Raw genomic sequence first — 12,859 nt, forward strand, 5'->3', positions numbered from 1 at the left:
CGCACAGACAGCTGCCTGAAGGGCCCTGTGCACCCTCTCCTCATCCTCCCTCCCCCACCACTTCCTCCTTTCTCTCTCTTCCTCCTCCTCCTTCTTCTATTTCTCTTAAATGTGTGCTGCTGCCCGGGGTGCACACAGGGAGGCAGGCGGGATTTTCCAGGCCAGGGCTCTCTCTCTAATGCGTTCCAACCGCCTCCCTGAGACCATGTTGTTCCCTCTCCTCCCCTGTCCTGCCCCCTCCTCTCCCTCCCCCATGGCAGCCTCTCTAGCGTGTGCCCTTGAACTTGTGCATGAACCTGCAGCTGGGAGCGCGCTGTGGACCCCGTCTCGCGCACAGCGGGGTGCTGGCTGGCAGCCTGGCTCCTGCTCACTCCGCTCTGCTGGAGGGGCCCCCGTGCCCTGCGCTCATCAGTGAGCTGCTTCCGTGGACGCACAGTCATGTCCACCGTGTCCCTCCCGCTCCCCCAGCTGGACGCCAGCTGCCTCGGCTCCTCCCCATGATGAGCGAAGCCAGACCAATGCCGCGTGGAGTCCAGGCCTCCAGACGCAAAAGGGCATGAGCCGCGGCTTCCCTCGCGGAGCTCGGAGAACCCGGGAGGCCATGGTGACAGGCGTCCCAGCTGCACGCGCGTCCTCAAAACTCGGTGACATGTACCCAGGGGCCCCTGAGATGAGGGTTTCCTGGAAGTTGGACGTGAATCGTTTTTGAAAGAAGAATGCAGGAAGCCCCCCCCCCCCCCCCCCGCCTCCCGTCTGTCTCAGGCTTCCCCGGGGCAGGCAGCGCCCTGCAGGACCCGGCCCTGGTCTGGAAACCCCGACACCCCATTGTCTCTGAGTGGGGAGCCCACGCCCCGCAGGCTCAGCGGGTGGAAGCGCTCAGGACGCCTGCGCATGGGCGCTCAAGGGTCTGAGGGGAGCAGAGCCCGTGTCCCCTTCAGGAGACGCCCCACCGCCTGCCAGGGGCTGTGGGTGAGAGTCAGAGCAGGCAGCACCGCCTTCTCTGTTGGGCTGGGGTCTCCCTCCCCTGCTCAGGGCCCTGACCCAGCTGTTCCCTCGCCCTCGGCCTGGGCCTCTCGGCGCTGCCCCCACCAGCCCTCCCGGCACAGCTGCAAACATTCCAGAGGGGCTGCGGGGGGCGAGGGGGGGGGGAAATGTCGGGAGCAGAGCCGGGCCAGAGCATTCCCATGCCAGACGCAAAGCCCCTTGACCAGGGCCAGATGCGCAGAAGATTCCAGAAGCTTCCAGGACCAGGCGCCTGGAGGCTCCAGCCCCGTTCACAGCCCATTTGCTTGTCAGTTATCTGTCTCAGGAAGCCCACCGGGGGGCAGCGGGGCAGCGGCAGGACGCCAGTTCCCGGGGCTACTGAGACACACAACGTGGGACACGCCCACCAGGGTGCAGAGGCCGCTGGGCTGAGCCACCAGCTCTCCGGCGGGCAGAGCGTGGGCAGTGGTCTGCGCCGTCCTCCGCCTCCCGCCTGGCTGGGCCTGGGGCCCAAGTAAGAGTGAGGGACCATCTAAAGGGGTCAAGGTTAATGTCCCTCGTGTCCCAGTCCATACATGTGCTCCTCCTAACGGGCTCCCCTGCCTGCTACTCGGTTCTTGAGTCACAGCTGACTCAGACAGGAGCACACCTCAGCCGTCAGCCTCGGGCACAGGTGGGCACCTCTACCTGGGCAGGTAGAGGGGAAAGCAAGGGTTTTGGGGTGAGGCTGGCCTGCACTGAACCCCCACTTTGTTAGGTGCCAGCTGGGAGACCTTGGGCCTCAGTTTTCCCATCTGTAAAGTGGGGGAATAATAAATTGCCAAGAACAATGGGAGTAAGTCAGGCTGTGTGATACCCTGGCCTCGCGCCTGGGGAAATGCACTGTCACCCGCCCCACCCTGCACACACCTCCTGTGCACCGGGTCCCAGGGCCCGCTCGGCCCCCACCTTTCCCCGACCCCCTGTTTCCCTCTCAGATGGTTTCTGAAGACACCCCGTGGGTCCTAGGGTCTCCTGGGCGCTCAGAGACACAGGAAGGAAACCACAGGACAGAGAGTCCCACCGAGGCCCAGAGAGGACACCCGCTGGGGTGTGACGGCACAGCTGGAGGCCGTGGTGGCCGAGAGGGGGCAGGACAGGGGCAGTGGGGAGAGAAGTGTCCAGGGAGGCAGCTGGCCGCGGGGCCAGGCCAGGGCGGGGTGCCACGCTAGGTCAACGTGCAGGCTTGGGAGCTGCATCGGGGAGAGAGCCAGGGTCCTAGTGTGAAGCACGGATGGTAGATAGAGGCTGGGACCCCTGGAAGGCCGTCCCCGAGGTCCACGTGGGGATGCGGGCGCTGGACGGGGCAGAACAGGACCCATGGGGGACCCTCACCTGTGTGGCACGTGTCCAGCAGGGGGAGAAGGCCAGACACCCCAAACCCAGCAGGGATAACAAGTGCCCAGATATGGGGGGACGGCCCAGCCCCCAGGCTGGCTGGGAGCAGGGCACGGCAGCCCCTGTGAGTTAGTGGCGCGGCTTCCATGTGTGGGGAGATAATGAGGCCACTCGAGCCAGCGCCTGGTGCATCGGTGAACGCCTATCATTTCCAGATGGGGAATTGGAGCCACCCCTTTGCCGGCAGCCGGGCGAGTGAAAGGTGACGGATGAAAACCAGAAGTGGGCGCAGCCGGCAGAAACGAGAGGGAGCTCCTTTCCCACTGGGAGAGCGTTCAAAGCCCCCACCGCCCACGGGTAACTGGATCCCCGCCTCCGCCCGGCACCCTCCCGGGGACCCCCTCCCGCCCCCCCCGCCCCCCCCTCCCAGCTCTGTGAAACACCCCCTGGTGACCCGGCTCCTCTGTGGGAATCTGCGGCCGCCCCCGCCTGCAATCAGAGCCCGGCAACTTTCCCTTTAAGACTGTCAGAGCCGGGGCGGTGGCCAAGCGGGGCTGGAGGTGGGGACAGAGGGAAGAAAGAAAAAGAGAGAGAGAGAGAGAGAGGCAGGAAAAGTTTTTTTTTTTCAGAGGAAAATGCAGGGTTTGTCCTCACCCCTGACGTCAGATCTCGCTTTCATAAAACCCCCCAGGGCGGCGGGAAGAGCAGGGCTGGTGCTCCCGATGGGCCGCCAGTCTGGGCCCGCTCCCCGAGACGCGGACATCTCCCGGGCTGCTCGGTCGATGCCTTGGCCCCTGACCCCCAGGCATGAGGTGGTTCCTGCCCTGGACGCTGGCAGTAATGACCGCAGCAGCCACCGCGGGCAGCGCCCTGGCCACGGTGAGTCCCGCCTGGAGGGGCTCGGAGAGGGGACCGGCCGGAGGAGAGGGGCTGGAGGGGGGCAGGGGCGAGGCCCGGGGTGAGGAGGGGGGCTGCCTCGGATCCGCGGCTTCTGGCAGGGCGAGAGCAGGGGCAGCACCTGCAGAAACACGCTCGCGGGTCCCGCCTGCCTCCTTTCACACCTGAAGCCACACGGGAGGGAAGGGGCCCCGGAGCCGGGGCCCGGGCTCCAGACCCAGCGTTGCCAAGACTGGCTGTGTGGCCTTGGGCTAGTCGCTCGCCCTCTCTGAGCAGCGTGACTGTGAGCAAGTTGTAAGTTGGCTTCCTGAGTCTTGGGGTTTGGAAAACATGAGTCTCCAGGGGCTGGGTATACTCAGGAAGGGAACGTGGAAAATGCCAAGAGAAGCTGGACAGGAAAATGCCAGCTTTCAGCACCAGGGCCGCATGAGGCATGGCGCCTGCGATGCTTTCTAACTTCTGTCGCCTGGGCTTGCACAGACCTCCAAGGGCGGGAGGAAGGTCTGGTCTGCACCCCCAAGAAGCCAGGGGAGCAAGATACGTGGCAGACGGTGCCAGCCCGCTGGGGCTGGGCATGGAGGCAGGGGCAGGTGCGCAGGGGGCAGGGGAGAGCTCTGAATCCAGTCCCCCAGGGCCAGAGGGAAAGCCGGGGGGCGGGCGGTGAGCGGCAAGAGGGGTTTCTTCCCCTCACATGGCCAGCTCCCCTCACATGGCCAGCTTCCTTTGGGATCCATGTGCCCCATTCATGGATGAGAAGACTGAGGCTCAGGGAGCAAGTAGCTTGCCTGTGGGCTCTGAATGAACGGGATCTGGGGCTGAGAGCTGGCGGCCAGCTATTGGCCAGCGGCCCCACAGGAGCTGGGTGGTGGGAGCTCCCCCAGCGTGGGGAGCGTCGGTTCTGGTTCATTGTTCAGCCTCCCGCACCTGCACAGAGCCTCCTGTCCTACAGAAAGGGACATTGACTCTGTGCAAATGAGAGAAAAAAATGGAGATAGAGCAGGTAAGGGCCTGGCCCAGGGCCCCCTAATGAAGCGGTGGCCAGGGCTCCAACGTAGACCTTTTCCTGCCAAAGCCGTGCTTTCTCCCAGAGCTTTCCAAGTCTGGGGAAATGACTATTTCCTGCAGACCAGGGAGAGCCAAGCCCGCTGGGAGGACAGGGGCTGGATGGAGAAGAGGTGAGGGTGTGGGGCAGCGAGCCTAAGGGGGAAAGGGGGGAAACAAGTCTGCCGGGGGAGGGGGGATCCCAGGACACTGGAGCCCCAGGAGCCTCCGTGAGCCAGGGGAGCCGGGAAGAGGGGCGCCGAGCCGAGGGGACACGCACAGGACCCACGAGTCCGGACGGTCCCCGACAACAGATGGAAGGCGAGGTGCCTCCTCTGTGCAGCCCCTGCCTGGGGACCTCCTCGGGGAACCCGACACGACCCAGTCCCCACTTGTTCCCCAGGCAGGAGCTCCCCACAAAGCCCAGCGCTGGAGCCCGCGGGCTCCTTCCCCGCCCCGTCAGGGCCGTGGGACGCACGGCAGCCGCCCTGCTTTCTAGCGAAACCCCAGACGCTAACACATCAGCGGACTGCGAGTCCGCGCGGGTCCCAGCGGGAAGCTAACGGAAAAAGTGATGCTGGATGTTCGTATGGAAGAAGCAGCCTGAGCACACTGCCAGGAACGCTTGGAGGAAGTGGGCTTGTGAGGGGGCTGAGGCTGAGACGTTCTCTCAAGGTCCTGTGACCGAAGGAGGAAGAGAGAACCCCGCGAGCCAGACGGGGCAGCTGGTGTGAACCTGAGCCACGCAGACTGGGGAGCGCGGCGAGATGATGGGGCGCCTCCCTCTCTTCGTGCTTTTCTTCCTCCTGCGGGGTTCGGTGCCCACCAGGTGCCAAGAGGAAGGGGCCGTACTTGGTGTGCGCTGCCAAGTCCTGGGCCAAAGGCGCTGCGTGTCCGGCTAAGCCCGTCCTCAGTCCATCCGCCGGACAGTTACGAAGGGAGGGCCTCCGAAAGTCCTCCCAGCAGTACCCTTATGCGATGTCACCGTCCCCCTTTGGAGATGCAAAACCTGGAGCTCAGAGAAGTTAAGTCACTTGCCCGAGGTCACACAGCCAACACTCAGTGAACCTCGGTCCAGCTCTTGGCAGGACAGCTGCTGCCTTCGTGGTCCATGCACTTTGCAGAGAGAAGCACATGCCCGAGAAGGGCTCACAGGCCAGCGGGGCAGGTGACAGCCACCCACGCCGCGGGATGCGATGACAGGGAGAGGTGGCCTCCAGGAGAGAGGCTGGCGCAGCTCCGCCCTGGCTGCTCCAGCTGCCGCCAGTCCCTTCACCGCTCTGGACCTCCCTATCCTCGCTGGCTCATGGGGCCCCCAGCTCCCTCCTGCGGGGGCAAGAACACAGCATCCTCAGGGGCCAGGGGTCTGGGACTGGGGCGACCAACACTGTGCTCATAAATTCCTGGGCAAACGTTAGGTCTCTGGTTGCCCATATCGCTTCTCCCGTATAAATGCATGTGGGGTGTGCACAGGGGTACATGTGTGCAAAGGGGCACATGTGTGCATGGCATGCGTGAGGTTGCAGCCTGTCTGAGGCACAGATCCCCATGGTGCATGTAAATGCGTGAAGAGGGCGCACCGGGCATGAGATGCAAACTCGCCCTCTCCTCCAAGGACCCCCTGGATGTGGCATTGCCCTTTTTTAAAAGTGTGAGAACATGGGCCCTGGCCGGTTTGGCTCAGTGGATAGAGCGTTGTCCTGTGGACTGAAGGGTCCCGGGTTCAATTCCAGTCAAGGGCACATGCCTGGTTGTGGGCTCAATCCCCAGTGTGGGGCATGTAGGAGGCAGCCAATCAATGATTCTCTCATCATTGGTGTTTCTCTCTCCTTCTCCCTTCCTCTCTGAAATCAATAAAGTGATATTTGAATAAATGAATGAATGAATGAATGAATGGGCAATAACAGGAACAATAGGCTTGGTTACACCTCCTCCCCACAGTTTAGACCTGAGCGAGCGTTTCAAACCTCACCGCAGCCCCACACCCACGAACCCCCGCTTAGAGCCTCCTCCCGCCACTTGGCCGCTCTGCTCCCAGCTCAGGGCCCCTCTGCCCACGGCTTGTCTGGGGCGCTGGTGGGAGCCTGGCAGGCACGGCACACAGTTCCACCTGGCACAACCCTGGCAGCCTCGCCCTCTGGAAAGGGGGCCTTGGGAGACCTGACCCTGACCCTGGGCTGGGCGCCCCCGGGGCCCCTAGCAGGATGGAGGAGGGCGCCTCCCTCGGGTTTCGGAACCCCCAGCTCCGCCACCAACGCGGCCAAAGGCCAGGAGGCAGCCTCTGACTTTGTAGGAACAGCAGCCCTGGGATTCCTCCCAGGAGCCGCCACCATGTCTCTGGGCGGCGGGGGGGGGGGGGGGGGGGGGGGCTGGGGGGGGGTTGCTACACACAGTGGCTTCCATTTGGCCCAGGTGGGGCCCTGGGAGGGGCCAGGCCGGATGCCAATTGCAGCCCGGAAATCAAGGGAAGGGCTCGATAGCATCGTGTCATTCATCTTGCCGATGTCTAAAGAGCGAGGGGTGGGGGGGGGGGGTGCAGACACGGTGCTCACTCATTCCTAGCACCCACGGAGCCCCCCGTGTCCCGGGGGCCGAGCACTCCGCGTTAACCAGCCCCCGTGTCCCAGGCCCGAGCACTCCGTGTTAACCAGCCCCCGTGTCCCAGGCCCGAGCACTCCGCATTAACCAGCCCCCGTGTCCCAGGCCCGAGCACTCCGCATTAACCAGCCCCCGTGTCCCAGAGCCGAGCACTCCGTGTTAACCAGCCCCCGTGTCCCAGGCCCGAGCACTCCGCGTTAACCAGCCCCCGTGTCCCAGGCCCGAGCACTCCGCATTAACCAGCCCCCGTGTCCCAGGCCCGAGCACTCCGTGTTAACCAGCCCCCGTGTCCCAGGCCCGAGCACTCCGCGTTAACCAGCCCCCGTGTCCCAGGGCCGAGCACTCCGTGTTAACCAGCCCCCGTGTCCCAGGCCCGAGCACTCCGCGTTAACCAGCCCCCGTGTCCCAGGCCCGAGCACTCCGCATTAACCAGCCCCCGTGTCCCAGGCCCGAGCACTCCGTGTTAACCAGCCCCCGTGTCCCAGGCCCGAGCACTCCGCGTTAACCAGCCCCCGTGTCCCAGAGCCGAGCACTCCGCGTTAACCAGCCCCCGTGTCCCAGAGCCGAGCACTCCGCGTTAACCAGCCCCCGTGTCCCAGGCCCGAGCACTCCGTGTTAACCAGCCCCCGTGTCCCAGGCCCGAGCACTCCGCATTAACCAGCCCCCGTGTCCCAGGCCCGAGCACTCCGTGTTAACCAGCCCCCGTGTCCCAGGCCCGAGCACTCCGCGTTAACCAGCCCCCGTGTCCCAGAGCCGAGCACTCCGCGTTAACCAGCCCCCGTGTCCCAGAGCCGAGCACTCCGCATTAACCAGCCCCCGTGTCCCAGGCCCGAGCACTCCGCGTTAACCAGCCCCCGTGTCCCAGGCCCGAGCACTCCGCGTTAACCAGCCCCCGTGTCCCAGGCCCAAGCACTCCGCATTAACCAGCCCCCCGTGTCCCAGAGCCGAGCACTCCGCGTTAACCAGCCCCCGTGTCCCAGAGCCGAGCACTCCGCGTTAACCAGCCCCCGTGTCCCAGAGCCGAGCACTCCGCGTTAACCAGCCCCCGTGTCCCAGGCCCGAGCACTCCGCGTTAACCAGCCCCCGTGTCCCAGGCCCGAGCACTCCGCGTTAACCAGCCCCCGTGTCCCAGGCCCAAGCACTCCGCATTAACCAGCCCCCCGTGTCCCAGAGCCGAGCACTCCGCGTTAACCAGCCCCCGTGTCCCAGGCCCGAGCACTCCGCATTAACCAGCCCCCGTGTCCCAGGCCCGAGCACTCCGCGTTAACCAGCCCCCGTGTCCCAGAGCCAAGCACTCCGCGTTAACCAGCCCCCGTGTCCCAGGGCCGAGCACTCCGCGTTAACCAGCCCCCGTGTCCCAGGCCCGAGCACTCCGCGTTAACCAGCCCCCGTGTCCCAGAGCCGAGCACTCCGCGTTAACCAGCCCCCGTGTCCCAGGGCCGAGCACTCCGCGTTAACCAGCCCCCGTGTCCCAGAGCCGAGCACTCCGCGTTAACCAGCCCCCGTGTCCCAGAGCCGAGCACTCCGCGTTAACCAGCCCCCGTGTCCCAGGGCCGAGCACTCCGTGTTAACCAGCCCCCGTGTCCCAGGCCCGAGCACTCCGTGTTAACCAGCCCCCCGTGTCCCAGAGCCGAGCACTCCGCATTAACCAGCCCCCGTGTCCCAGGCCCGAGCACTCCGCGTTAACCAGCCCCCGTGTCCCAGGCCCGAGCACTCCGTGTTAACCAGCCCCCGTGTCCCAGAGCCGAGCACTCCGCGTTAACCAGCCCCCGTGTCCCAGAGCCGAGCACTCCGCGTTAACCAGCCCCCGTGTCCCAGGCCCGAGCACTCCGCGTTAACCAGCCCCCGTGTCCCAGGCCCGAGCACTCCGCATTAACCAGCCCCCGTGTCCCAGGCCCGAGCACTCCGTGTTAACCAGCCCCCGTGTCCCAGGCCCGAGCACTCCGTGTTAACCAGCCCCCGTGTCCCAGGCCCGAGCACTCCGCATTAACCAGCCCCCGTGTCCCAGGCCCGAGCACTCCGTGTTAACCAGCCCCCGTGTCCCAGGCCCTAGCACTCCGCATTAACCAGCCCCCGTGTCCCAGGGGGCGAGCACTCCGCATTAACCAGCCCCCGTGTCCCAGGCCCGAGCACTCCGCATTAACCAGCCCCCGTGTCCCAGGCCCGAGCACTCCGCATTAACCAGCCCCCGTGTCCCAGGCCCGAGCACTCCGTGTTAACCAGCCCCCGTGTCCCAGGCCCGAGCACTCCGTGTTAACCAGCCCCCGTGTCCCAGGCCCGAGCACTCCGCATTAACCAGCCCCCGTGTCCCAGGCCCGAGCACTCCGCATTAACCAGCCCCCGTGTCCCAGGCCCGAGCACTCCGTGTTAACCAGCCCCCGTGTCCCAGGCCCTAGCACTCCGCATTAACCAGCCCCCGTGTCCCAGGGGGCGAGCACTCCGCATTAACCAGCCCCCGTGTCCCAGGCCCGAGCACTCCGCATTAACCAGCCCCCTTGTCCCAGGCCCGAGCACTCCGCATTAACCAGCCCCCGTGTCCCAGGCCCGAGCACTCCGTGTTAACCAGCCCCCGTGTCCCAGGCCCGAGCACTCCGTGTTAACCAGCCCCCGTGTCCCAGGCCCGAGCACTCCGCATTAACCAGCCCCCGTGTCCCAGGCCCGAGCAATCCGTGTTAACCAGCCCCCGTGTCCCAGGCCCTAGCACTCCGCATTAACCAGCCCCCGTGTCCCAGGGGGCGAGCACTCCGCATTAACCAGCCCCCGTGTCCCAGGCCCGAGCACTCCGCATTAACCAGCCCCCGTGTCCCAGGCCCGAGCACTCCGCATTAACCAGCCCCCGTGTCCCAGGCCCGAGCACTCCGTGTTAACCAGCCCCCGTGTCCCAGGCCCGAGCACTCCGCATTAACCAGCCCCCGTGTCCCAGGCCCGAGCACTCCGCATTAACCAGCCCCCGTGTCCCAGGCCCGAGCACTCCGTGTTAACCAGCCCCCGTGTCCCAGGCCCTAGCACTCCGCATTAACCAGCCCCCGTGTCCCAGGGGGCGAGCACTCCGCATTAACCAGCCCCCGTGTCCCAGGCCCGAGCACTCCGCATTAACCAGCCCCCGTGTCCCAGAGCCGAGCACTCCGTGTTAACCAGCCCCCGTGTCCCAGGCCCGAGCACTCCGCATTAACCAGCCCCCGTGTCCCAGGCCCGAGCACTCCGTGTTAACCAGCCCCCGTGTCCCAGGCCCGAGCACTCCGCATTAACCAGCCCCCGTGTCCCAGGCCCGAGCACTCCGCATTAACCAGCCCCCGTGTCCCAGGCCCGAGCACTCCGCATTAACCAGCCCCCGTGTCCCGGGGCCGAGCACTCCGTGTTAACCAGCCCCCGTGTCCCAGGCCCTAGCACTCCGCATTAACCAGCCCCCGTGTCCCAGGCCCTAGCACTCCGCATTAACCAGCCCCCGTGTCCCAGGGCCGAGCACTCCGCATTAACCAGCCCCCGTGTCCCGGGGCCGAGCACTCCGTGTTAACCAGCCCCCGTGTCCCAGGCCCTAGCACTCCGCATTAACCAGCCCCCGTGTCCCGGGGCCGAGCACTCCGTGTTAACCAGCCCCCGTGTCCCAGGCCCGAGCACTCCGTGTTAACCAGCCCCCGTGTCCCAGGCCCTAGCACTCCGCATTAACCAGCCCCCGTGTCCCAGGCCCTAGCACTCCGCATTAACCAGCCCCCGTGTCCCAGGCCCGAGCACTCCGCATTAACCAGCCCCCGTGTCCCAGAGCCGAGCACTCCGCGTTAACCAGCCCCCGTGTCCCAGGCCCGAGCACTCCGCATTAACCAGCCCCCGTGTCCCAGGCCCGAGCACTCCGCATTAACCAGCCCCCGTGTCCCGGGGCCGAGCACTCCGCGTTAACCAGCCCCCGTGTCCCAGGCCCTAGCACTCCGCATTAACCAGCCCCCGTGTCCCAGGCCCTAGCACTCCGCATTAACCAGCCCCCGTGTCCCAGGCCCGAGCACTCCGCATTAACCAGCTCACTGGCACACCGCACGTCCCCGAGGCAAGAGCATCCTGACGGTCTAGACCAGCGCTTCCAATCGGAGCCAGCGCTCCCCCAGGAGGCTCCTGGGCTGGCACAGGTGCCCGAAGCCTCTGGAAGAGGGAGTGCACACCGATGTCTGAGACTCGCTGTGAATACGAGAATGTCAAATTCTCATTACGATGGCCCTAGCCAGTCTGCTCAGTGAATAGAGCAGCGGCCTGCAGACCACAGGGTCCCAGGTTCAATTCTGGTCAAGGGCACGTACCTCGGTTGCAGGCTCCTCCGTGGCCCAGCCCCTGGTCAGGGCTCGTGCAGGAGGCAACCAAGTGATGTGTTTCTCTCACATCAATGTTTCTGTCTGTCTCTTCCACTCCCTAAAAATCAATGAAAAAATATCTCGGGTGAGGAGTAACCAAAAAAAATTCTCATTACAATATCTGATGGTGATGGTGCTGATGGTATTGATGGTGACGGTGATGATGGTGATGATGTATTGATGGTGATGATGATGATGGTGCTCATGGTGCTGTTGGTGTTGGTGGTATTGATGATGGTGGTGCTGTTGGTGTTGGTGGTGATAATGATTCTTGTAGGTGAGACTTGTGTCCTACAACCCTGAGTCAGGTCCCGGATGCTGCGAGGATTTCAGAGCCCATCCATATTGTTTCCCATGGACGCCCTCAGGCCTGTTATGTGCCCAGCTCCTTCCTGTCCTGGAGACGTGGTGATAGACGCTTGGCTCTGTCCCCACCATGGAGGAAGGCTCGCAGGTCGGAGATGGACTTTTACTCTAGCAGAGAGGAGTGTGTTGAGAAATCAGAGTGCTGTGGGGGGAACCAATTCCAGGGCCCTGGGCCTGAATTCCTGGGGTGACTCCCAGGTACCGGCACATGACGGGGTGCCTTGAAGATTTGTTATGCATGCTTGACTTAAGAACCCTTAAATTAGATTAACCTGCCAACTCTCTTCCCCCTCCTCCTCCTCCTCTCCCTTCTCCTCCCCCTCCTCCCCTGTCTCTCCATGAGAGAAGGAGGTGGAGGGTAAGGGAGATGAAATGCCGGGAGAAGGAGCCGGCTTCTCAAGACCTGAATAATGGATATTCCAGGGGATGATAAAAGCTGTGCCCGCCCATCCCCAGGCCCCCAATCCGGAGGCAAGTCCAGGCTGGGAGAGACTGTGGATCTGCTAGGCTTTGGTGTGGGGGGTGGGGGGTGAGTGGGGGTAGAGAGGAAGTGGGAGAAAATGAGAGGCAGGCCCAGAGGAGAGGGAGGGCGGGTCCCCCTGGCTCCCTGGGAATCCCCGCGTGGAGTCTAGGAGTGAGGGAAGGCTGGGAGCCTGCCCAGGGCTGGAGGGGGAGGGGAAGGGGTGGGCTGAGGGAGAGAGGGCACCCCCCCGCCGGGTACCAGGGCAGAGATCCCAGGGCCTCACCCAGGGGGTGCTCAGTAAAGAGGTGTCCGGTGGGGTGCCTACCCTCTCATACTGTGGCTACCGCAGTCGGTTCCACCAGGAAAGTGAGAAGGAAGCAGGGAAGTGCATGGGGAGGGTGGGTGGGTGGGTCACAGTCACCCCCTTTGCCCAGGACCCCTCATTTCAGGAAAGGGGTGAACTCACCCTGCTTCCAGACAGGGCAGCCCTTTCCTACAGCCCCCAGGCCCCTTTGGGCCGGCGGGGCAGTTTCCGTCTCAATGCTGCCCCCTTGTGGAGAATCGGGGTGCGGCTTCCCCTACTGGGGCAAGCCAAGCGCTGGGGCCTCCCCTGCTGTTCTGGGAGAGCTTGCCCAGGGCGTGCCAGGCGCAGTGCTGGGCACTGAAGAGCCAGAAAGAGCAACTCGCCCCTTAAAAGCCCTCCCAGAGGCTCTGTGTCCTTTTCTGGGGACCCTCGGTAGCTTGGGCCGATCCCGCACCCCTGGGCATATGTCGTGTGACCCTGCACTGTGCCTCC

At 64.6% G+C, this 12,859-nt stretch overlaps 1 protein-coding gene across 3 annotated transcripts in view; it reads left to right on the top strand.

Moving 5' to 3' along the window:
* The first annotated feature begins 2,613 nt into the window (after nt 1-2,613).
* CCN4 (cellular communication network factor 4) overlaps nt 2,614-12,859 on the top strand; it is a 967,918-nt gene continuing 957,672 nt past the window's right edge. For 2 of the 3 annotated variants that reach the window (XR_009449612.1, XM_059672356.1), the window contains exon 1: nt 2,952-3,240. Coding sequence is in view for 2 of the 3 variants with exons in the window: in XM_059672356.1 (XP_059528339.1) it covers nt 3,169-3,240 (72 nt within the window). In the remaining variant the exon portion in view is untranslated. Of the gene's footprint in view, nt 2,719-2,951; nt 3,241-12,859 lie in introns of those variants that run through there. The other variant, XM_059672357.1, reaches the window with a different exon arrangement.

This window comes from Myotis daubentonii, chromosome 17 (genome assembly GCF_963259705.1).
Source record: "Myotis daubentonii chromosome 17, mMyoDau2.1, whole genome shotgun sequence".
Taxonomy (NCBI): domain Eukaryota; kingdom Metazoa; phylum Chordata; class Mammalia; order Chiroptera; family Vespertilionidae; genus Myotis; species Myotis daubentonii.